The sequence below is a fragment of the Coturnix japonica genome, chromosome 12, assembly GCF_054131305.1.
Source record: "Coturnix japonica strain WE chromosome 12, WE-NBRP24, whole genome shotgun sequence".
NCBI lineage: Eukaryota > Metazoa > Chordata > Aves > Galliformes > Phasianidae > Coturnix > Coturnix japonica.
The window spans coordinates 13,101,472-13,127,184 of record NC_140674.1 but is presented as its reverse complement, the minus strand read 5'-3'; the positions used below and the strand labels follow the sequence as shown (position 1 = coordinate 13,127,184).

Genomic DNA, 25,713 nt, shown 5'->3' with positions numbered 1-25,713 from the left:
ATATCAAATTAACCTGTGATTCATATGCATGTGTCTATGTAATTTAAAAGTTTTAGGGCTTGTCAAGCTTTGCCACAGCAAGTAGTTCTCACCACTCAAGAAAGGATGGCGTCAGAAGTGCAAAAGGAGCCCTTTTTAATAAACCAAAAGCAATAACATCCACCCAATGAGATAAATCTTTCTTATCGGTTATGTAATCCAAAACATACTGATAGAAAATTAATGAGGAGCAGCTAAGAAAAAGGAAAAATGAAGAAAGCAACAAGGTGAGCAGCCAAAGCCTTTGGATGATGTAACTAAAGCACAGTGAAACCTCAAGTAACTGAAATTAGTCACAAAAATAAAAGATTAAACATGTAGCCTAACTGCAGGCAGAAAGGGGAAGGATGCATCATAATGGAACTAATGGGTACCACTCTGACCACAATAACTTGGTCTTCCAGTCCTGTGAGGTGTTCAGAAAGATTGCTGATGAAGCAGAGAAATTTCATTTAAGCTTGAAAAATAAGAACCAGACTATGATTCCAAACTCTGCTCTGAACCATCCCATCCAACAAAGTCAGGGTTTTCTCTTTCTATTTATGAGGTAAAACAGGCTATGATTCGCCTTCTACTACTGGAATTTTCAAAATCTCTCACTTTCTCCTAATCTTACACCTCAAATCCTTCATGCCCAACTTTGAGTCTCATGTGCCATTCCAGATTTTAAAAAACTAATAAGAAAAGAAGGTTTTACAGAAGAGTATTTGACAAATGCTACTTGAAGCTCGGATTCTACCTTGTTTATTCATCCATTCAAAATGTACAAGTTGCATAATGTAATTAAATACCCCAGGAATATACAACTGACACATCTGAAAAATGTCAGTAACATCCACTTGGGGCTCACATATTCAGCCTTCCATAATACAGTGTGTCAGTGCTCTCAGGGGGTGGGGGAGGATGGGCTCTGCCTCTGATGTCTCTGCTGCTCTCCCAGCCCCTAAGCAACAAAGCTTCATCTCCTTGCTGAGCCCATTGCAGCTCCAAAGCCAGGACCCAAACTGCTGTTGAGCACATTTACTCCAGCTTCTGGAGACTGCTGTGCCATGCAGCTAGAGGAACCAAAAGCCAGCCCTGTGTCTTGGGACTCACGGTAATGAAAAGTTATGGGACCTGAACTCAACTCCCAGGGTACAGAGACTTCACAAAAATTATTTCTGCTTTGCTAGTGCTTAGTCAGGATGGTATCTTCACAGCAAACCCAAATCCAGGCTCCCATCCAGGCCTTTGTGCTACAGTACACTACATTCCCCAGATTCAGCCAATCTGTCTTGAAATAGCCCAAGTATTTTGAACTTCTTCTCCTTTCCCCTGGAAAATCACATTACAATCCAACAATGTTCCCCATTTAATAAGTTTTCTATCACTTGGCTCCCAGTTATAATTACATGCACAGTCAGTAAGGTTTCTTCTCGTGTTTTTCAGCCTGCCTATGACTGTCGTATCTCCTGCCTTCGCCTCCAGAGCCATTAGTCACTGTTTGGCAAAGGCATGCCATTCACAAGTTTTATCCATTCTATATTTGACTTGGGTGTTATCAGAAAGGAGATCGGAATCAGTTCATTAACACACACCTGACCTCAGACAAACACATCCTCTCTCAAAACCTGCCTCGTTCCTTTCATATCAAACACAGTCTGGACTTAGGAAGAATAATATTTGTCCTCTCCTCAGCACAAAACAAAATGTTAATTAACTCACTGCTATTCCTGGCAAGCTGGAATTTTATCTAGATTTCACACATGAAAAACAGATATCATCCCTATTTATGGACAAAGCAGGCATGGGAGAAATGACATTAAAAACCAAAGCAGGCTGGAGAGTTCAGGGCAAAGCAAATTATTGTCCCGAGGAGATGAGCTCAGTTCCTGCCCATTTCTGCATTCCCCAGCCAGCAGAATGCAAAGAAAAGCCTATAAAGAGGAGTTGTGCTGTCACCACCTCTCCAGATCACTCATAGGGGCTGGAGAAGTGCATCAACACCAACAGAACCCAGCGTTCCTCTTGCCATTGAAGACGCTGTGGACCAGAGCAGTTATTTGCCCCACTGGGTCCTTGCATGGAAGGAGCCAAGCACACACAGCCCCAGGGCTGCTCACAGGGAGATGGTGAACATGGAAATTTTCCCCATGACCTGTCAACTCCATTTGCCAGGCTTCATGTCACTACAACTTGACACATCATAGCACAGACAGCTGTTGTCTCTGTGGACCACATTCCTGACAGAGAGTTGGTTGGTCTGGGTGCAATAAGACTGGCAGTTCTCAGTTTAATTCCTTTTTGGCAAACACCTGTGTCACCAGCACTCATCTCTTATGAGTGAACACTGACAAATGCAATGCAGGAAACAAATACAGCACAGCACTGAGCAACCCTTGGCGATGCTCTGCCACATTGGCTCCACAGCGAGATGAAGCACCAACCTCAGTATGATTTTTAATAGAATTACAGAATGCCTTAGGTTGGGAGGGACATTAAAAATCACCTACTATCAACACTACTCAAAAATTACTGTTACCAGATACCCACAATGACAATACAGGTATTCCTGCAACCAAGGAACATCTGCAGTAGTGTTATATTCCAAGCACTGCCAGGCTGCTCCACTCACATCACCTCTGCTAACTATAGGGTTCCCTGCACACCTCCCTATTCTCAGTACGGACATTTTCTAGAGTTTCCTTCCAAAATCCAACTAGAACACTGTATTGCATCAACACCTTTGCTTCTGCTACCTCACCATTTGCTGCTGCTGCTGCTTAGTGCCTGCCCCAAAGACTTTGCCTACCTCCTTATCAAAACTAGAGCTACACACTTGGACTCACACAGAAGGAAGGCTGTGAAGATGGCACCTATCACAGCGATTCATCTTTAAGATTTCTAATCTTGCCTTCCTCAGTTCAGAGGAACCCTGCCCTCCTCAGTGCTTTAACATCCCCCTTTTCCTTGAAGGGGACCACGTAGAATTATAACACTCCACCAAAATCTAAATATTTTGTTCCGATTTTATTAGAAATGGTAGAGCAATATAAAACACACCAAAATCCTTTCAGTATGGGGATCTGTAACACTACTTTGGGGAAGTGTCAAAATGAGATGAGTCAGAACCACTGGTGTATTTTTCCCTGATTTTCTTCCAAAATGAAATTTCAGCAAGAGACCATAATGCATCCTTATACTGACAGATCACTGCTTGCAAGGGGAATGTCCCATTCCTGCTTCTTTGGATGGCGTTACACGGAACATAACATGCTATTAAATGTCATGAGGAACCAAGACTAAGAGAAGACAAGCTTTATTTAAAAGCATCTTCATTCTTTATAAACTGCACTATTATTATAGAATTACATGGACTAATATGGAAGCTAGCTAAGAAAACAGGATTATAGAAAAATCGCACACTCATTTGAGTAGGAAGGGGCCCTTAAAAGACCATCTAGTCTAAATTCCCTGCAATGAACAGGGACAAATTACATCCTGCTGCTACTGATTTTGTTCTCAACAAAGAATACAGTCAAGCCTGACTCTGCACAGAGTGGCAGCCTCAACCAGGAGCCCTTCTGTGATCCTCCACTAGGGAAGTCCTGGGAGCAAAGTTCTGCAGTCAGCTGCCAGATGGGAAACCTGCCCCCAAAATCACAGTGCTACAGCAACCAGATATCCTGCCAGCCTCCCTGTCTGACTAGCAACCCAGGAGGTGCTGCTAAGTGAGGTCAGACTGGTTTCTCACACACAACAACCATGCCACCACATCTTGAACAATCCCCTGAGCTCAGTTACCACCAGTCTCATGTAGGACAGAGGAACTCTCAATGCCAGGGCACACAGAAAGCTGGGGCACCACTTTGCTTCTGAGAGATGAGAACAGCTAAGCAACATAGGTGGAGCACCTCATTGGTTAGTAAAGCGACTGCCTGGCTATTGACAGATGTGTTTACAGGTTTCCATGCTACCAGGTCTCTCATCAGCTATATTTTAGGAACATTCGATGCAAGGCAAGAATCTGCTCCCAGGGGCTGGCTTTTCTGGCACAACTGCTCGCCCCCAGCATCCATTTTACTTACTCCATATTAATGATTAAGCCTGGGGGCAGGAGGCATTTTACATCTCCCTGTTAACATTTCTTTTCAGCAAACCTTCTAAAACCACCAACGAAGTAGAGTGAATGCCCTGGGGGGAAATTAAAAGCACATAAATTGGGCTCCTGTTGTGCTTTCCCTTTGGAGACATTTCTGTCTCTGCTGACCTGGCTCCCTAATGAGCCATGTAAACTAGGGAATCCCCCCCAGCAGCAAGTTCATCTACAAAGCCTGCAAATGTTCAGGATACCTGCCCAATGCATTGGCCCTTCTGATGGATTCGCGTAACAGGGCTTGAGTTCAAACAGGCATTAAAGAAACGCCATTGGTAGAAGGTTAACACCCCAAACCTATTAGGGTAGAGAACGCAGCATTATTGATTCCAGCCCTTGACCTTGAAATGATGTAAATAAGAGTGCAGCAACCCTGGAGGAGTCGTAGTGAAATAGTTACAGCAACGCAAGCAGATTAAAAAATACAGTTAATATACATACTTCCCCAGAAGCTTGTTTATTATTATGCAAGACATGTTTATTATGCAAAATGATAGAGCAGAATAAAAAAAGCAGAGAAAGGGAAAATGAAAAGACACTGAGCTCTTAACATGACTCAATTTTTTTTTCCAGCGCTGTTTGGATATTTTCTTTTATTGTGCATAATCATTCCCTTATTAGCAGGAATCTTTGAAGTGATTCAAGCTCTAATTCCAGCATTTCAACTTGCAGGTTGATACTGTAAAGCCACACTGAGTCCTGGTAAGCAACCCAATTTCCCCCCCCCCCCCGCGTTCTCCATCTCTGTTAGGGTTTTCTCAGTCTTCCCAATAAATTATGTACCATGACTTGCCATTTCAAAAATAATTAGAACTCTGAGTTAAACAACAAGGAGTATGTTAGAGCAATACATTTTAGAAGAGAAGCATTATGCACTTGGGGCAAAACCAATCCCAGCTGCAATGCCACTGAATTATACACATCACATGGAGAGCTGCAACACTGGCATACTTGGCGTGACTGGGTGGGCCTGGGGACACGTTGCCCACGACAAACTAAAGGATCTTGTCTTTCAGCCAAACTACTTTTGGGGTGATCCCATCCCCATACTCCTCTGAGACGTAAGAGAAGCGATGGAGAGAAAGCTGGGAGTTGAGACTGAAGGGACAGCTTCGACTTCACTTAGCAAGGTTATACGGAAGTAGGAATTAATTTAGTAGTGAAGCTATTAACTGCAGATCGAAAGACAGGAGAGCATGTTCTGTGTCTTCTCCCGTTACAATCAAGCTGTAAACTCACTGGAGCGGGACGTACCTCTTTATTCTATGTTTTCCTGTCCTCTGCAACAACCAGCCCTTGGTCTCAGCTTCCCAAGAGCTGAGACAGTACAAGTAGAAACGCTGCCCTTCACTCACTTTGTATGTTGCTGCTTTGGTATCAAATACCAACAGAGGATTCTCAGGAGGGTTGCATGTCTCCCCAAAACAGGTGCTGATAAAAAATTTTGGGCACCACCAGGGAGTTGACAGCTGTTCCATATTACAACAAACCTCAGCGCAAACTCACCAATGACTCTGCAAGCTTGCTGTGAGGACAGTAATTCTGCATCCAGCTGTCTACAGAGGCAAGTGCCTCAGATCAAGACCTGATTTTCTTGCCTACTCAGCACCTAATTCCACAGCAGACCTCAGAGACCTCAATGAGCTAGTATGGAAAAAGAAAAAGCAGGTCTCAAGTGTAAATAAACAATCCATAAAAGTCATAAACAGCTGATTCCCAAGCCAGTGAGCTTTGGCATCTAACACATTTAGCCAGCTGTAAAGCTAGCTAGGGATCTATGGTTGCCTGCAGGCAGCAAGTAAACCAACCCTGCAGTGTCCCTGCTCATCTCTAAATGCACAGGAGAGACAAAGAAATTCACTGCCAGAGGTACGGATGTGGTCAACCACATCAGCCTTGGGGAGGACTGAGTTTCTGCAAAGAGCTTTCTCACCAAGGCTGGCAGCAGAGAACCAGCACTGGCTGGTGCTGGGGAGACTTTTTCCAAGGGCTGCTTATTCTAAACTCATTCATTCAAGAACCCACACTGAGAAATGAGCTGGCACAAATCATCTCCAAGACCAAGCTGGTAATAGCCTCTGGTTTGATCCAGAACAGAGGATGTCAGCCAAGGTCCCAGCTGGCACACACAGATCAAATACTATCAAAAAACCCCAAACAATCAAACCCTGCAGTGGTGATGTGTTCAACTACAGTTGCAGAAAACCTGGGTTCTACAGTAGGAGAAAAATGCAAGAAGCAGCACATCCCTAGACAGTTGTGTTTTATCTGAAAGCAGTTCCAGTTTTGAGAGCATTACAAGAAGTCCTAGCAGAGCTAGTCTGGGACAGACAGCAGGTGAGGCAGCCAAGCAGCAGGACAAGTTCATTTATCAATGGATCTGCGTGAGTGAACAGTATCTATGGGGAATATTGACCCATTTTTCAGAAGTCTCTCAGAAAAAGCTAGGGAAAAAGCAGGTGCAAGTATAACAACAAAGGAAGCTAGTCCAAAGCTGTAGTTTAGGGTCTGCTGAACAAGGGAACAGGGACAACACGTCCCTTAGTGTGGGCAGCAGTCGGGTCCAGGCGGCATGGCCGCAGCTGGCTCGCCCCAAAGGGGAGCAGACTGTCAGTGCTGCCAAAGCAATTCCCCAGCACAGTCTCTGAGTCAGAAACAGCCATGCCAAATGTTGGCTTGGGGTGGGATCTGGCCCCACAAGGAATGCTACAGCATCCAAGAGACTGCTTGGACAGGCTGAGCTCTTCTCAGCCATATACAGTTCTTTTATAGGACCTTGGCCTAATCCCTTGTCTTTGAAGCTATGAGGGGCTAGACCCATGCCTCCTGCTTCTAACAAGCTTTACTACCCACAGATTTTCTTATCTTCTTCCTTATCTTGGGGACTGCTCCAAAGCACAGTGAATTTATTGACTGTAAGACAGAGACACCAGACAGTAAAAGAAAGAAATCCATTCTAGGAAGTTCCATCTCACTGAAGCAGAGATGGGACAGTAGCACCCATTTGCTGCAAACAGAAACCTTACATCATATTCACGAAAAACAGCTTCACTCTTGTATTAGTTTAGACAGAACTGGATGTTGTCAAGCCATGGTGGCTAATGAGGTGCACTTCATTTACCACTGGCCATCAAAGCATATCCTTAGTCTTCCCTGCTTAATCGTCCTATTTAAGATACGCACAGTTGCTAGGAATGAAACCACTGTAATTTGAATAACGTACAATCTGAAGCACTTTAAGACACTTCACATGAATAGCAGATATCTTGGTATTATCTATCTACCCTTTGGACTCTGATCACTTAACAAGAAGATTTTCATTGTTAGTAAAGTGATGTAACTTGTTTAGAGGCAGTCATTTACGTTTACTGGACTATGAAAGAACAGGAAGCGTCTGGCATCCATAGAGATCCAGATTGATCTCTCTGTCTCTTCTTGACAAGCAGCCAGTTTTGAGACCTATCTCGCCAGGCATACTAACACATCCAGTTGCCACTTTCTACCCTGAGCTGTTGGGGAAAGAGAGCTTTATTAGCTCCCAAGGGAACGGGGGAAATCCCAGCCACGTGAGTGGCTTAAAACTGATCAGAAACACAGCATTGTCTTTGTCTGCATACATGGTACAGCACTGCATGGTCCATGGGTTTATGGGAAGGCACACAGCGGACAGGCCAGGGAAATCAACATTTATGCCCCACATCACAGAGACTGTTGTACTTTCAGCAGTCCCATCTCCAGTCTCACGTACGTTTTTAAAGCAAGGTAAATGCTGAGACAAGAGCAGAATCACTGTGCTGTAAATTTACACAAATGGAAATGAGATTAGAATCTTGCCTATACGCTTTAAAGATATCATAAGCACAGAAATGAGAAGTGTGTTATTAACTATCACTACTTACTATGTAGAACTAGAGCAAAGTTATTTGAAGCATAAAAATTTCTGGCAAAGGGCTGCCATATTTAATAAATCACTGAATCAATTATTCAATGTGAAAATCAATTACTTACTTCAAATGAGAATCTTATGAGTAACCTCATGCCCTTTCATGCCATCTAAGAAAGTTATAGGGGAATTAGTCAGTAAAAAATGCCTCACTTATCTTTTATGTGCATTAAAAAGACCACACAAATACAGGGTAATTCTGCTCCACTGAAGCACTGCCAACAGAACAGTCCAGAACCATTTAAATGAAGTCAATGCATTACAGTGGATTTACACCTTAGCCATAAGCTGAGTATGACCCATCAGAGCACCAGCTACGATCAGTTTTCTGGGTGCAATTCAAAAGCAATTCCATTCAGTCCACCCCATTTCACAAATATGAAACCAGAATATAACCAGCAAACCACCAAACCTCCTCTACAACGTGACCTACATTAAGTAACTACTCAAAGGAATGCAAAGTATATCTTCACAGGTCAGGAAACATCACCACGAAGCTCCGCAGAGACACTTTGAAGTGAATATTGCACAGCTTTGCAGCAGCTCCCACCATTCCTGCTTTTACAGGCTTTCCAATATGTGTCTGCCTCCAAGTCCTCCCTCCCGCTTACAAAACCCAGCCACCATGGGTGCAAGTACTTACTGAGCTGTAGAGATAGCCCTCAGCATTCATGGCAACGTACAGGCCTGCCTTCACCCCTTGGATTGCCACCACACGAAGACCCACAGGAATTAGGTTGAAAAGGGCTGCGGAAAGAAAAGCAAACGTTACTGAGACATCAGCTCGTTTGGCTTCTGCTGCTTCTTGCCCCAGAGCCAACCCACCCCAATCCTGAGTTGGAAACAAATCCTGTTCCAGCTATGTGAAGGATCTGCAGCCATAGCTTTGACTCTGAAAGCAGTTTTTAAAACGGACAGGAGATGCAGAACCTGACACGAGCTCCGCTCCTCATTCAGAAGCAGCACTAGATAGGACAGAAGATATGACCTTTCAGAACTCAGTTTTACTGCCATCCAAATGACTAAAGCACTGCAGCCACTTCCTGCCAATTATTTCATATTGCTCGATTTCAAACAGCCCCTGGATCTCAGTGAAAGACCTTTCCCTGTAAGCATACCCATTATGTATGGTCGAGCTTTTGAATTTCTAAGGGGCTCAAAAGAGAGGCCTGTCAGCACTGAACACTCAGGCATTAGCATGCCTTTGTTCCCACTGAGATCTGTAGGACAAGAGCACCCAGGTGCTGCAGGACCTTGTGCTTCAGCTTGCGAAGAGCTAACTGGACTCTGCCCTGGGGAGCTCAGGGTGAGGAAAAACGAGCACAGGGTCTAGCAGAAGTGTGGGAATGCTTCATTCGAGGTCTCTTTGGCCCAGAGGAGACCCAGCAGTAGGCAGAGAGGAGAAGAAGAACAGAGTGACAGAGTACAATGAAGCATTCCTATTTTCCTACTGACTGTAAGGATATAATCCTCAAACTGATTCATTTTATAGACCATTTACAAACTTCTACATATGACACTATAGCAAGCATAGCACAAAGAAGTCTTCCCGTAATGGCTACAAGACAACTCAATGCCAACACTGCTCTCCAAGGAGACCTGTTAGACACACACATGCCAGGTAACATATAGATTTAACTCCATCATGAGATATTTCTCAAGAGCCTCCTTTATGTGAATTACTACAGAAGGGATGAGACAAAAGTGGTTGTTGATCCCCTTTTAAAGAGGAAAACATTTGAAGCAAATATGGAGAGAAAAGTAGTAAAAAAGAAGTAAATTGTTGCTTCCTTGCAAACAGTTGTAGAGATCACAAGAGATCTGTTGAACTCCCAGAAACTGCACAGTTTCTTGCAGTTATAAGCACCATCTTCAATGAAATATCAAAATGTGTGCTTAAGCCTTACCAGAATCAGTGCCTACATTTATGCAGTTTCATAGGAAGCAAGCAGAGGGCTTCAATAGATGCATACAAAGTTCAGTGTAAGTATTGGTCTTTGAACAAGAGTCAAGGAGTGCACTACTCTTACAGTTCCAAGAGGAGACAAACATGCCCCAGTGTAGCTACTGGGCACCAAAGAGCTACATTACAACATAATTCTACAGTTGAGAAGCACAGTAACCAAGGCAAGCCTATATTTCAATCAATTTCGCACTACTGGGAAGGTCTAAAACCCTCTGTAATTAACAAGTCTACTTACAAGCAATTTCCCTTCCCTAATTTTTCCCCCACTGAAAAATGGAGCATGCTACTGCAAATAATGAAGCAAGGTGGGCATCATCATTCTTTCTGTACAGCCAATTTATCTTCCATAGAAAACTTGTGACAGACCATTCAAAGCATTCATTAGGCAGCGGGGTGATAACACCCAGAATTAGTGGGGAGAAGTTCCACCTGGAAGTACCTCCATGTCCAAAACTCTCTTTTCTCCGCAAGTGCATGCTAAAAGAGCACACCAATAATCCCACTGCACTGTATGACAGTAGGAAAAGCACTGCCAAGCTCTCTTGGTCCCACAGATCACAATCATGGCTTGCAGGCATGGCAGAGCATCTCCTACAACATGTTGCAGAGTAGGGAAGCATGTGGGCAGGCAGGCAAGCTGAAGGGCACGCATCTGACAGAGGTGACTGATGGCCAAAGTAGTTTTATGATGCAAACATTTTCCTCTACTGAAAGCATTTGGGCATTAATCAAAACTCTGCAAGTTCTCAGAACAGTTTCAGCAATCAAATCATTAAAAGTCTCTGAATAAGTTAAAGCCTTTTGTTGTCATTCTTTAAATGAATATTTCATCTTGTTTGTTCTGGAACAGATTTCAAAGCTTGTAAGTTTTCTTACTTTTAAGCCTTATTACAACAATGTAAAAACGTGGGAGAAAACCTCGAACAAGCATAGAAGTAAATGTCTCATTTTGTGTCAGGAAAAAAAAAATAAAAAAATCCCACTTAACTTGATATACCAGATACAAGGATGGGGAAGAGGACAACCTGTAGTAGTACCCTATCAACTATTATAATGGACAATTCCACTAGGCTCATGGGAGACTTTATTACTCTATACAACTCCCTGAAAGGAGGTAGGAGTGAGGCATGGACCAGCCTCTTCTCACAGGTAACAGCAAGAAGGAATAGCCTCAAGTTGCACCAGGGGAGGTTCAGGTTGAGTCTAAAGAAAAAAATTCCTCTCTGAAAGAGTGGTGAGGCACTGGCACAGACTGCCCAGGGAGGTCAGGAATCACCACCACTGCAGCTGTTCAAGAATTGTGGAGATGGCACTGAGGGACGTGGTTAGTGGTCAGACTGGATGATCTTAGTGGTCTTTTCCAACATTAATGATTCTATAATTCTACCCTATGGGGTCTGGTGTAATAATAAAAAAACAAAACAGAACACTTTCCTTCTGTTGCAAAAGTTAAATTTTCTATGCCATGTGCAAGCACACAGGATGGACATACTCTTTGGTTTTACATGCAGAAGACAGAAAAAAAATTAAGACATTTCATGCTTCTGCTGATATTGTCATACATTTTACCATCTTCTCCCACAACCAGAGTTATACCTGTCAGCACTTATTGATTATAGCACTTTTATCACACTCCACTGCTAAACCCTTTGGCCACAAACACATTGATCACTGCAGTTTATCAGACGCATCACACTTTTTAAACTCTGCATGCTTACTTTATTATGGGTCTAAGCCAACTTATCTACAGAAAATTCTTCATACATCCCACTAGAAGTAGGAAGAGAATCTGTCCTCTTGCTTATATTAAGACAGGGCGCCTCTAGCTACATGGTATAAGGAACAGATGTCCCAAGCACTGTTTTGCGGGAAGCTGGCTGGATGCCCATTCAGGTGCCATTAGAACTTGGCTTCTTTGGTTTTTTTTTCTTTTTCTTTAAAGAAGAGGTAGAAAATAAATACCAACAGCCTCTCGTGAATACCTATAAAATGGGAACTGGATAGATAATTCATTTTAAAATTGCTTAAATATTAGCAGTTCCTCTTATATAAATAATTGGATTTTTATTACAACTTTTAATTGCGTCAGATGTATCTAAGGGACACGCCGCCATCTCACTGGAAATGTTTGTTTTGCCTGAGCAAACCAACCTAATGCATTCCGCGAAAAAATTAAAACTTCCTTTCATAATGGTAATTCAAATAATTAGTTCATGGATACAGCACAGAGTCAATGTATGGTACACAGCAATCGCTGGGCATTTCATTGTGTGAAGATGACTTATGAACAGAGAACACGTAGCCACGCATGGTGGCAAGGACCTGCTGTGTGAGCATCAAGAGCATCCTCCTCTGACAGTGGATGTGAATTAACCAACACCTCTCCAGGGACAGGAAAATATTTATCTATTTTTGATGAGTTTTGCACAGAAATACAGTACAGGCTTCTGAATACCTGGCCAGCAATGTTCTGGATAAATATTTCAAAACAGAAAATACCAGTGAAGCAAGTCTGCAGCTGTTCACTTAGTTGAATGCACTCTTACGTGTTTGGGTGTTTTGTTTTTCTGGTCAAAATTCAAGAGATCTAAAGGAATAGAAAAAGGAGAATGGATGCTTTATGCTTTGTTATTTCCAAAGTGAAAAATGTGATTTTGTTTTGAAGCTATAGCAGGAAGCTTTGTATCATATAAATCACTGACTTAAGCTGAAGATTTATTAAGGAGAGTGAGCAGTCAAAAGTTAAATAGAACTGAATAAAGCATACTTTTGTTCTCATTTTCAGGAGCCAAATTCTATCAGAGGGGATTTCTCTCTTCTGACATCCCCTAAGGCCAGGACATAGGAGAGTGTTTGACCTCTGTATTCTCCCCAAGACTTCAAATGCCCCCTTATGCACCAAACCTTCTTGCACAGCCCACAACTTTGAGCAATGGGCTTGGTACTTTACAGCCATAGGCCTCCTGTGCCAACAGGCTGCCAAGGTAGGGCTGTCATCTCACCAGAAAACTTGACACTCTAGAAGCACCCTTCAGCCCATCTATTTCTAATTAAGAAGACAGAGTGGAAGAGGCTCGCAAGTACTTAGTGCCTGATCTCTGACATTTCTGACATAAATAAGAACTGTTTGGGTGATGTGAGGCTAACCTCAGTCACAGAGATGCAGGAGGTTGCTCTTGTGCCCACTGAGGAGGGGCCAGAAGCAGCTTCCCTCATCTCCTCTGTCAGCTTGAAATATTGCAGAACTGCCCTTACATTTCTTTTTCTCTGCTGTTTACCCAAATTCATCTCTGCTTCCGTTTAAGCCCATTACTTTGTTGTTCAGTCCTCACTGATAGATGAGGATAATGAATCCCTGCCATTTCTAGCAGCTCTTTGCATGCCAGATGATAAATAGGCCTCCAATGGGATTTTCTGCAGATTGAAAACATCCTATGTCTTCTTCCTTTAAGGAAAAAAAAAAAAAAAGCAGCTAATACCACCCAGCACTGGCTCATTACTCACTCACTGAAGCCCACTGAACTCATCGTGTGCTGGTGTCTGCATGAGAAAACCCAAGGCCAGGCTTCTTATAGGAAGGCTCAGACCTTTGAGGAGTAAGAGGTATACAGGAGCATGGGGAGGTTTCCCACACACTGTTCTTCTCCCATGTAAATTGAAGTTTTATCATCATTAATCTGTGGCATTTCAATTGTTAAACACAAGTGCACGATGCAGAACTAAAACCTGATGTTCACAGGATGCTCCAGGCCAGCTTTCTGACTTCTCTTGGTTCATTTCCCAAAGGCTCTGCCAGCCTCTCATGATTTCACTTGACATCCTCACAGAGCCCCTCTTTTGTTCACTGCTTTGACCCCAAGCGAGATGCAGCTGAACACCACAGCACCCTACACTCCAGCTCCATGAGGCAAGCACCACAGTCATGGGCCTGCTCCTATCTTGAACTCCTGTCCCAGGGCACCCCCACCTGCAGCCCAGACCCCATGTTACTGAAAGAGTTGCACCTTCAGTTCAGCTAGAAGCTTTCATTAGTTAGAACAACACAATTGGTCCCCAAAGTAGGTTCCTCCTTCTACAAAGAACCTGAAGTTTTCTTCTGTCAGTTCCTCTAAATAAACACATCAAATCTTGTTGATCTCTAGGAGTGACTGGGAAAGACATGATGTGCAGTAGCGTGTAGAACTTCAACCCAACATGGCCTGACCCAAGTAATTACTTGAGTCCTACTCTGTAAATACAGCTTGTGGTACCAAGGATCTGAGCTTATTACTACCCTTTCGTAACTGTTTGTCTTACACCTGTGAAATGAAGAACTACCACAGAAAGCATGCTGCATCTTTTTTAATCTTCCAAGGAGCTTTGGTGCTGAGAAAAATACCTCTTTTGACAAAGGGATATGGGCTACTGATCGGTTTAAACCATTTTGGCTCCTGCATGTGAGCATCACTTTTAAACCTACATGGCTCCACTGCACTTTGCTAACCTTTGGTGGACAGTATGAATCTAGCCCCTTTGAGTGGGGTTTTGGAAGCAAACCTCATTTGGAAAGGATATCCAATAACCTCAGCCTCAAAATAGGAGACTTGGATGAACAGCTGGATTTCTCCAGCTTGGAAATTCCTGATGCTTGCTTAATTTTTCAGGATAAAATACCAAAAGCAATTATCTCCTCTTCTCCTCTGAAAGAGAATTCCCTGTATCTTTTACCCATGTGGCATGTGTATAAATATAATCTCCTTTCTCTTCTGGCAGTAGTTCAAATCATGGGTTTCATTCTCCACCCCCCCCAGATGGCAGTTACAGAATTGGGGCGGGAGAGAACAAGATTGGAGAGGAAACATATGAAATTATACAGGCAAGATTTAAAGGGGAAGTATAGATAGGAAAAAACCTGCAGAAAACAGCTGGCTTCTTCCTAATTTGATATTTTCTAAAATGAAGCTTCACAAATAAGACCCGCTAGGTGATGCATTTAATTGTAATTGGGTTGCAAAACAGGCTAATTTTTCTTACTGTAGTCGCTGTTTTCGTCCTTGGTCCCATCAATTGTACCATCTGGGTGCATCTGCAGGAAGTATTCCTGCTGGCTGAATAACCTTGTCACAATTCCCTTCAGCTGGGGTTCTGCAAGAGAAATATATATATATATTTAATAAAAAATTATTATTAGATGTACCAAACATGTAGCAAGAGACCCAATTCATGTGGCCCCCATTAAGCACTGAGCAAATAAAGTGTTTGGGACTAAGACAGCTTTCTGTAATTCCTTTCAAGAGAGGTTGTAAAATATTCATACATATACACAGACATACAGGCAAATAAAATGGAGATCAGATGAGCAGGTAAAATGCAAGGCTTAGTTGGTACAGCATAAAGTAACAGATTTATGCAACACCGCTTCAGTGAAAGTTACCTACCAAATGAAAGTCTTTAGACAGCCTACGTATTCTGCATATGCCTCCAGTTTAGAAGCAAATTTGCTGGCAGTGCATAGCAAGGAGAGCACTTATTGTTTCTTATTCTGCCTGTGAAGGCAACTCGCTTGGTTTCTATGCTTGATTCACTATCACGTCTTTCCAGTTTTATGCCACTGAAATCTGTTTAAATTGATGTTATTACAGCAGTGTAAAGCCGAAGTAACTGAGCACTGAATCAGGTTGCACCAGTCCAATCGTGTGGGATTCGAGGAGCAAAATTCCTAAAAGGAACAGATGCGAGACACCTCCAAATATGACCTCTGAAGCATTTATGGGCACCTGAAACGCCTCTGTTTTCAAGTCCCGTATGTTCCTCCCTTCCAAGAAATGTATGCCACATACTCTAGCATATGAGAACTGCTCTTTGTCATTAGCAGGGTCCACTGGTCAAAAAGAAATAAAGCAGTCAAAAATCCAGGACAAATTCACTTTGATCACGGGTGCATTACCAGTGTAGTTTCTTAAAGCCAACCAGTCAGCTACAGGCAACCCCACCAGCTGCATTACAGAGATTTCCTCGTGCAACAGGAGTTCATAGTTCCACCTGACCAAAATTCAGATTGCTTGCTCAAAAAAAAAAAAGTTTTGAGAAAGCAATAATAAACTCTTATAAAGAGGGAAAAAAAATAATCTAGTGCAGCATACCAAAACGTAGCCAGCATCCATCCTTCAAACCTCTGCTGAGGCTGTTTTATAAGCCACAGTCACACTGTGCATTAAGTGGCCCCACCAGGATTCCCGATCCCTAATGCTCCTGCACTGACTTCCAGGTGAGAACAGGGCCCCTCAGCTCAGGTTTCCTCCAACCAAACCCCATGGCCAGCAGGGAGAGCAGGGTGGATGGCTGTAAAGGATTACAACTTTGGGGACCCCTCTACCAGCCCCAAGAGAATCAGATTTTATTTTGTATCCATTGAAGCACATGCTTGCCATGAATAAATCAGTGCCAGCTGGTTTCCATGCTGCCTTAAAACACGATTTCATAGTAACCCAAATGGTGTAGACTGCAGGAAGGCATTTTCCCAGCAAAATTCACAGCTCAGGGACAATAAGTATGCCCACATTGGCCATCTACTAAGAGAACACGTCAACTGAAGCAAAATATGTCCACTTGGAAGTAAGCATTTTGCTTTGTTCTTTCCAAAACGCAAGATCCATTTTGTTGGATGCAGGAACTTGATTCAGGATGGAAGGGATTGCAAAACTGTATTCTCATGCGCAGCTGAATGCTCCACCCTCCTCAACTGTGTCTCTTTTCTCCCTTTTATCTAATACCACAATAATAATAAAGGTGCTAATAGGCATTCCCCAATAGGAGACATATGGGTCAGTCCCTGAATGAGCCTCAGCCTCATTTTTACTCTCTCATTAAATCTTTAAGTACTTTGCACAAAATGGAAGAGCTCCCAGCAGGACATGCTTAAAGACACCCCTGCAGCCCGAAGCTCTATGTGTACAGGGGAAGGCAAAATACCTTGCACAAAATCCCCTGAAGGATAAAAGGAGTGGAGATGAAAACAGCCCTGTCTTCTTCCTTGTGGGAAGATGATTTAGCTACAGGACAGAAGGCTTTTGTCTTTTGCTGTCCAAGCTATACTTGGATCATGCAAATCATTTTGGAAGGACATGCAAACCGCTTACGCTTAGCAGCCTACTGAGTACAACACAGAGCAAAGCCTCTCACCATCAGTAGCTGACCGTCACCTTAAGAGTTTATCTAAACAGCACCAGGACTTCCCCACATCCTTGCTATAGATGGGCTGTACCATAAGGCAGATACAATAGAAAAACACAAAGTAAAGCCCCAGAGTACCTTCATCACGGACATGACAAACACAGTAAGGTCTGACTTAAGCTCCAATAACTGCCTGCCTCATAAACCAGGGTTTTTCTGAGTCAGTGCCTGCCAAGGGACTGATTGGAGAAGTCTGCTCTTCCATGCTCTTCTTTCTGACCTGATCTACTTCAGCTGAAGCTTGAGGCTCAGTCCTCAGTCCTCAGTCCTAAGCTCACAATAGCTCAAGAGGAGAGAAACAGAGAGGTAAGACACACACAAAACTGATGTGTTCCTCTGGTCTCTAATGCAGCGTGACAGCAGTGGTGCTTCTGCCTCCACCCTGATCAGAGCCATTTCTTCAGCAGCATCCATGCATTCTAGGCTCATTTATGAAGCCCTGCAGCATCAGCAAACAAAGCCTTTTCCAGACCCTCAAGGTAAAACCTGCTTCTAAGAAGGACCAAGGATGCACCCATCCTTCTTTCCAAAGCTCAGCCAAGAGTTATTACATGAAGAGAGGCATGCAATCACAGAGTAGTATTTTTCCAGCCAACCCAAAGGCACAACTCCACACTTGGCTCTTGCCAGACTCTTCACTTTAGTCATATATTTTAACATCACCTCTTTCCAATCCCAGAGAACAGTGATTTTATCACAGTCTTCCAGCATTGTCACCCCTTGTGCTGCAGCAATCACACTGAAAATCTCAGTGATTTTTTGTTTTTAGAAACTAACACAATCAGCAACTCTTTGTGGCCACTTAAGGATGGAGGAACAACCTGACAGGCCATAACACAAGGCAGAAAGTCAACAAAATGGAATGAAAGTTTTCCACAGTTTAGCAGTTAGATACAGAAGAGAGCAATTCTTTGCAGACAACATTCCCAGTGCTTCAACAAATACTGGGAGGAAAAGAAAGTTCATAACCCTAAGATTTTGTCTGAGTTCCCCCAGTAACACTGCCTCAAACTATAGTCAATAGGAGACAGAACAAGCTATAAGGAACAGACAAAGAATTGCAGCACAGCCAAGTACTATTCCCTCCATTACCATTTTCTTCCTATAACTCACAGAATTCACCAGGAATCACTCAAATCTGTTCTTGAACCTCACCATTGTATAGGTAAGGAGAACTTGGATCTCGGTGCCTTTAAAGGAGCAATACTGCACAGTGCACTCAAGAGAAACCTTCTTCTCCCACTCAGGCTCCTCCACACACTCTCCTGCTTTGCTACAAGATCAGCTTTCCCCACAGAAACAGAACTAAACTAACATGGACAAGACTTCATCTGTAACTTAGCGGCTCCCTAAAGACAAAGACAAGTGTTTCAGAATGGATTTAAGGAAAAAGTTATGACTGCCTTGATCTCAAAGTACAGTCTGAACACAAGAGACTTCTATGCAGCATTTATTCCCAGCGCAGCCCCCAGGCTATTAAGATTCCCATGTGATACATCAAGGGATATTTTTGTCCTTATTTTATAAGCCATTGTGCTTTAGAATGCTCACATAAGGGATCATGCTCTGGCTGCTCACACAGCTGTTCAGGGTGGGGAAACCAGATGAAATGCAACAGAGCCACTCCTAACACCAAGACAGTGAGCTCCAATACTTCAAACGTGGTGCTCCCCAAAGGTACAGGGGAAAATCATCCCCACAAAACACCCCCAATGGCCATGAGCACAGAGCAGAACAGCCCAAGAACACTAGAGAGCAAGAGCGAAGCCTGTCTCCATAGCATCTATTAGTCTGCTTTATTTTTGTTTTCTCTAGGGTGAAGATACAGCATTGAGCTGCTCACCCTTCTTAAAACAGTCACCCAATAACCAACATATCACACCTCCCCAACAAGTTCATACAGCACAGAAGGTAACGACAGCACCTTTTCGTGGGCTACAAACCCCACAGAGCAACAGCAGGTAAAAAAAAGAATGAAAATTTGCCCACCTCTTCCAATGACCAGTGACAGCTTAAGAAGAGCATAGTATCAATCCAGAAAGATACTACCTTCTCAGCTGTTAACCCTTTAGTGAGGGTGAGGAGGGGTGGATCCTGGCTTCACCCATTCTGGTCATTCAGGTACCTTGCACCTGAGCTCCCTGGGTTGGCCACACCTTCTCACTTGGTGTTCAGCTGTTGGTTCAGGCTGTGACTTGGCAATTCCCCTGCAAAGTCTAATATGGAACTCACCTCATAACTGCAAAATGGAAAGCACACAAGCAAAATAATTCTTCATAATGTGGATAGATGCTGCACCCAATGCAGCATTCAGCAAAGCCCTGCTGAGAACATGCTGTTGCTTACTGTTATCAGCAAAGTGCAGTACAAATGTGACCCGGGCATGTATTTCAGTCTGAACTCCAGGTACCTTAAACCCTACAATCTCCATCATGCACTGCAGGCTGGCTCAAACCAATCTGAACCCTGAGCTGTGAACAACCACAGAATAGGGCACAACTGTCATTTGCAGCTGACGCACCTTTAGAAGAGTAGTTTGCACGGTCCCACTTCTTTCAATTCACAGGGCATGTTGCCTCACTGCAACACATCTATCTGAGGCTCTGGACTGTGAGACCTGTAGGAACTCAACCAGACACTATTCACAGGAGTAACCTTAACCTCAGCTCACTGAGCTAATGGGAGGATCTCGACAGAGCTGGGTTTCAGTAGCTTCCTGGGAGATGAAGGGTTTAGTGACTTGTCAGGGACTGCAGTCACTGGCTCCCGGGGCTCCCGCAATCCACAGCAATTCTCTGGCTGACAAACAAGCCTCACCTGGAGGGTTCTGGTGCAGAACTGCTTCTAAAATCACTCTGCATTGTGTGTCAAGAGGTCCTGTGTGCTGGTTATGGCTTCAAATGAAGCTCTGGCATTACTGTTCCCCACACAATAAGCTACCAAGCAACAGAAGACTCCTCTTGCTTGGCCAGTAAGCAGCGATTTTACATCCAGCAACCTGCAGTTAGGTAGCAGGAAGGCACAACTGAATAATTTTGGCAGGAGACATGCCTGTTTGTTTGCTGTAGCAGGACACTCTCTGACTCAATGCCTCTACCTGCTTTCAGCAAAGTAAATTTGTCTGGGACTCTGAACCAGCCCAGCCAGCACCCGCTGCACTGCAAAGCACATCAAAGCTGAGCTGTCCCAGCTGGGTGCACTGCTGTCTGCCCTCTCTGCCCATGCAACATTTCTGTTGAGGATGCAGCTGTAATCACGGCACCTGTAACACAGCTCAGGAGCACATTTCACCTCAGTGTTTTTCAAACATTTGTTTTTTACAATTAAGCATTTGAGCCTGGAACTTACACATCCCATTATTCTCATTCCCCCCATTTGGGCTGCAGCTGTCACACTGGGAAGCTGATTTATGACTCACCCAACCACACTCAAATCCACAGCAAACCCAGCACTCAAGTCAGGGTATAAACCTCTCCTCATTTACTGAGATCAGCTCCACAGGTACAGTGCCACCACAGAAACTGCATTTCCTCCTCCCTGGAAAGGACAGGTTCCAGAACACCCAATAAGCCAACTATTACAAACACATGCTGACAGAGATGAGCACCAAAATCTCCCTGTGGAAGCAGAGTTAATGAAGGTTTGCACTAACTCAGCACGCAAATGCACCAGCAAGCTCCATGCAGATTACTATGGTGACAGTCGTCAGCATGGAGCTTGGGGAGGAAAAGATGAAAAGCTACAGGAGGAAAATGTGCTTTATTTTGCTCCCACCCAGAAGCTGCTAAGTTCTCTTGGGTGTTTGGAGTTAAAATTAAGTAAGTGATTGTCTCCAATTAAATGCAGTACTGTCGGTGTAAGTTCTGTATCTCAGCTCATGACTATGATTCACTAAAGCTACCCAATTGGGGATGCAAGGAGGACATTTCCCAGTTCCATCAAGTGTTTTCCCATAGAAAAAAAAAAAAAAAAATGGCAGCAAAATGTCTGTGATCAGAAGGACGTGCTCCATCTCAAGCAGCTGGTCTGGGGGTGCAGAGGTGTAAACAGTGCAACCGAATGATGCTAAGGAATCTTTCCTGATTGGGCAAAATGCCCCCAACATCACCAGGCAGTTGATCCCAGCTGCTCTCCCAGGGATGCAGAACAAAGGCCGTGCCCAGTTCCAGTCCATCGTGATTACAAGGTTGGAGGCACCCTCTAATTACAGGGGATTTATTTTGAGAAGAAAATGACTCCAGGACAATAGGGCTGTGTGATACACTCATGTATTTACTCATCTCAAGTGCAAATCTCCACCCAGGACTAATAACTACCAAGAGATAACTGGTGTTTTCAGGGTGCATTACATGAAATAACAGGCTGTGCTGACAGGGATGGCCTCTGCATTTGAAGAACAAGCTTCTGAAAATGACATTTCCCTAACTCAGAGAGATGATGGGCTCAAGACGCTGACAGCACCCATCAAAGCAATCACCTACTGTCACTGCCATTGAGTCACCAGAGCAGAATGACACCTCGTAGGCAAAAGGAGCATCCAGAGAAGTGATTTGCACTCCCGTGCTCATGTCTGCAAGGAGGAATAGCAATCAGCCCTCCAGCATCGCTGCCTCCTACCCACATCCCTGTACGAAGCAGCAGACATGTACAAACCTCTGCACAATGCCTGCTTTGCTGTACAAAGCTAGGACCCTCCAGGGAAGCCTACTGCTCATTTGTAGAGTAGGTGGAAAGGATGTGTTTGCATTCACTGCTGTTCATGCAGGAGCTCCCATATCTGGGGAATCAGCTTCAGAGGGATATTAATACAAGCATGAGGTAAGGGGCAGAGAAAGAAGCCACCCACATAAAGCACCAGAAAAGAGGGATGCAGCCATGAGGCCACTGCTGCATGCCACTCCCAGGCCACCCTCTTCTAGGAGGCCCACGAGCAGCTGTCACCCTACAACCCATCCAGTCCCCCAATTACCCACTAATTCAGAGGCAGAGCAGCTGAAGCCATCTACAAACTCCATCACATTACTGGGGGAGGGGGGGGAAGAGATCAGAAATGGGTGGATTTTTATTCTTTTCATTTGAGATGTTTTCTTTGGAAACACAATGGAACAAGAAAAAAGGATTTTAAAAGAGTCGGAGATAAAAGCTGAAGTTTCATTTTAAGTAGAGTGAAATTTTGCACTGGATTGGAATCCTCTCCTCCCCACAAACTTCCTTTATTTGACTAGAGAGGTAAAAAACCAATTCTTCTTACAGCTCCACTGCTGGGATTGTTTTCCGCTCCCTGAGAACGTGGTTGTTGTTCTGCTGATCACTGTGTTTCAGCAACAGCCAGGTTCTCACAGCATTTCCCCTTCAAGTGCGATTTTATACACCTGTACTGACTGCAGCTCTGATGAGAAAACCAAAGCCTGGCAGGAACTGAAAGCATCAAGGAGAGATGTAGGGCTGTTCCCCGCTTTATGCAAGCTGAGTCTTTTCAAGTGAAGAATATCAGAAAAAAAAAATATGAGAATTTTAATGGAAAAGAAGTTGTAGCTAAAGCTCCTCTGCTGTCATTTCCCAGCACAGTCAGTGCTTTGGCTATTGAAGGTTAAGGCATGCTCATAAGTATGGGCAGCAGAGCACATAAGATACATTATTTATTTTGAGGAACACCCTGCAATTTTTCCTGACGTATTGTATAATTAGCCAAAATTACAGCAATATTCACCCAGAGTGAAACAGAGGATGGCATAAATATTATGTGTGAGCCCACAACCACTGAGTGCATTTCATTTGGGTGTTAAACGTGACTCCATGAAGAGACCAAGTGCTCAGCTTTTCCTCAGGCTGGGATCAGCCCCCAAGTGGGCTGCTGCAAAGCAGAAACATTGGGAGCAAAGTTCATACACAAATATTTAGCAAATGAGTGTCCCCCAGCCTGCAGAACCCCAAGGCTGAAGGAAGACTGAGCCCAGCATGCACACCCTGCTAAGATGGGGACACAACAGAGCCACCCCTGCTGCATCCACTGCACTAACACAGCTTAAGCCTTCCCATAGCAGTTTCTGAGCATTTTGGACCCAAAATTAGCACATTACTAAATTCCAACAAATATTACACAACATCTAACTGTGCATACAGAAAATGTGATGCTTGTGACGCTCTGGTCTGAAACAAGATTACACTTCAAAGGGCAAGATCACGCTAAAAACAGTCAAAGCCTGACATGTGGTTCCAATTCTTCTTCCTTCTGCTTTGTGAAAACACACCTTATCTGCCTGCAGAACAATTTAAATTTTGCACTGGAGCCAAGAGATTCCTTCAATCTAATGAAAATGCTCATGGTATGAGAAGGCCACGACCCACCTCCCTCCACCTAATGCTCCCCACAGTGGATGACCACAAGGTCTCCAATGGGATGAGCAGGTTCACCTCTGCCTGCCCTGCTGTCATCTTGGGAATGAGATTCACTGTAGAATCATTTGAGTTGGAAGGAACGTTTATAGGCCATCTGGTCCAAAGTGTCCTGCACTGAACAGGGACGCTCACAGCTCCATAAGGGCTCCCATCCAGCCCAAATTTGGGTGTCCCTAGTGATGGTGCACCCACCACCTCTCTGGGCATGCCATACCACCCTTACTGTAAAAACCTTCTTCCTTATGTCCAATATAAAACTCCCCCCTTTTAGTTTGGCCCCTTGTCCTATCACCACAGACCCTGCTAAATAGTCTGCCCCCTTCCTTCTTATAGCTACCTTTGGGTGCTGAGAGGTCACTCTCAGATCTCCCTGCAGCCTTCTCGTTTGCAGGGCAAACAGACCCAGCTCTCTCAGCCTGTCTGGCATGCAGATGCTCTCCTAAAGAGCATACAGTCACACTGGAAAAGCACTGGTGGCTGTATCATAAGCTCTGCCAACCCTTTTAGCCACTGTCAGAGATGATCCCCACTGGAGCGTGATGTCAGCCCCTGAGGGATGCATGCATGAACGGCGAAGATCGATAACTGAGATGTGAGGTGCACGCAGGCAGCAATTAGACCCAGATCTGATTACGGGCCCCATGCCAGGGAAAGAAATGGCCCAGAAGGAGGTGGATGGTCCAGTGTGTGCATTGCTTGCATGTCCTGTGGGCTCTGGAGTCCCTGGGAGTCAGCACTGCTGTGCCTTCCTGCTCATTTCACCATTTTTCAGTTTTCTCGAAGGCGTAGATTGGCTCTTCACAGCCTGGCTTCACTTGCAGCAATCCCATACAACTTGACCTTTTGCAAACAGTTTTGCTTTGGGGAATGAAGGGAATGCGTTTATTTGGCAGTTCTGGCCTTACGGGTGGCGACTGCTAAGCAAAGAAACCATGCATGCAGCCAGAAGAGGAGGGGCAGCAAATGATGTTGTTCTAGATAAATATCAATTAAGTGAACTTGTTCTATTAACCCTAAGACCTGGCTCTGTTCTTCCTTTGTTTCAGTCTGAGATTTCAAGTTTTCCTTTCTTAAAAATGGAATGATGACCCCAACTCCTGTCAAAGCATAAATCCTCCTTTAAAAACAATGGATTCCAGGAATCCCTGCCACTGGGTGAGGAGAACAAAGTGCATCTGCAACTTGCAACCCAGATGCAAAGCACAAGCAGGCTCCAGAAAGGCCGAGTTATTTCAGAGTTCATCTGCACACAGTGAAAGGAAAACAACAGATGTAATGTTTTGCCTTACACTGAGGGAGGATACTGTGTTAACACAAAGTTAGCTAGGGAACCAGACAAACCATACACTATGTCAGGGAGTGTAAGGATACAGTTTCCTGACAGGCTACAATGTGTGCAGCCCAGGTAAGGAGCTGAGGCACAGCAACAATGCAGTCACAACGGCGATGCTACCCCAGAGCTGGAGGAGTGCTAACAGCCATCCAGCTGGCTGGACACGGCTGCCTCTTCAGGGCTGTTCACTTCTACCCCCTTGGCCGCCTTCTCCTGCCAAGCTGAGCTGTCTGCAAATATGAGAGGGATGTCAAACTCTGACATGTTTACTTGTTAAAATCATTGCTTTCATTTCAATAACAACAAATCACTGCTTGGCTTCAGCTGCGCAGGAGTAAAAGAATCCCAGAAATAACATGCACCCCATCAACAGAGGAACACACGAAACGGACCAAATGCCAGAGGGATGAACAAATGCGGTTCCTGGTGTGCACTGTTTGGGAGGGGAAAGGAGGAAAGCAGATACACCCAAGTGAGTTAGCAATTGTTCCTCAACACAGTGAGATACATCTCAATTGTGTCTTGCAGCAGGGAGATCCTTCCTACCCATCCAGCCCCCATGACGGCTCTGCTCTCCTCACTGCCCAACTTGGGCTGTGGAGTTTTCTTGTAATAGACCTCTTATATGATAAAATATGCAGTATCTGCTCTGCTGAAATTATTCTAACTTCATGCTGAATTCAGCA

General features: G+C 44.1%; 1 protein-coding gene across 6 annotated transcripts in view; it reads right to left on the bottom strand.

Annotated features, from left to right (window-relative positions):
- Nucleotides 1-25,713, bottom strand: part of FGF12 (fibroblast growth factor 12) — a 184,231-nt gene that overhangs the window by 48,962 nt on the left and 109,556 nt on the right. For all 6 annotated transcript variants that reach the window (XM_015871733.3, XM_015871732.3, XM_015871731.3 and 3 more), the window contains 2 exons: nt 15,097-15,207; nt 8,761-8,864 (listed from right to left, as the gene is read on the bottom strand). In XM_015871733.3, coding sequence (XP_015727219.1) covers nt 8,761-8,864; nt 15,097-15,207 — 215 coding nt within the window. The remainder of the gene's footprint in view (nt 1-8,760; nt 8,865-15,096; nt 15,208-25,713) is intronic.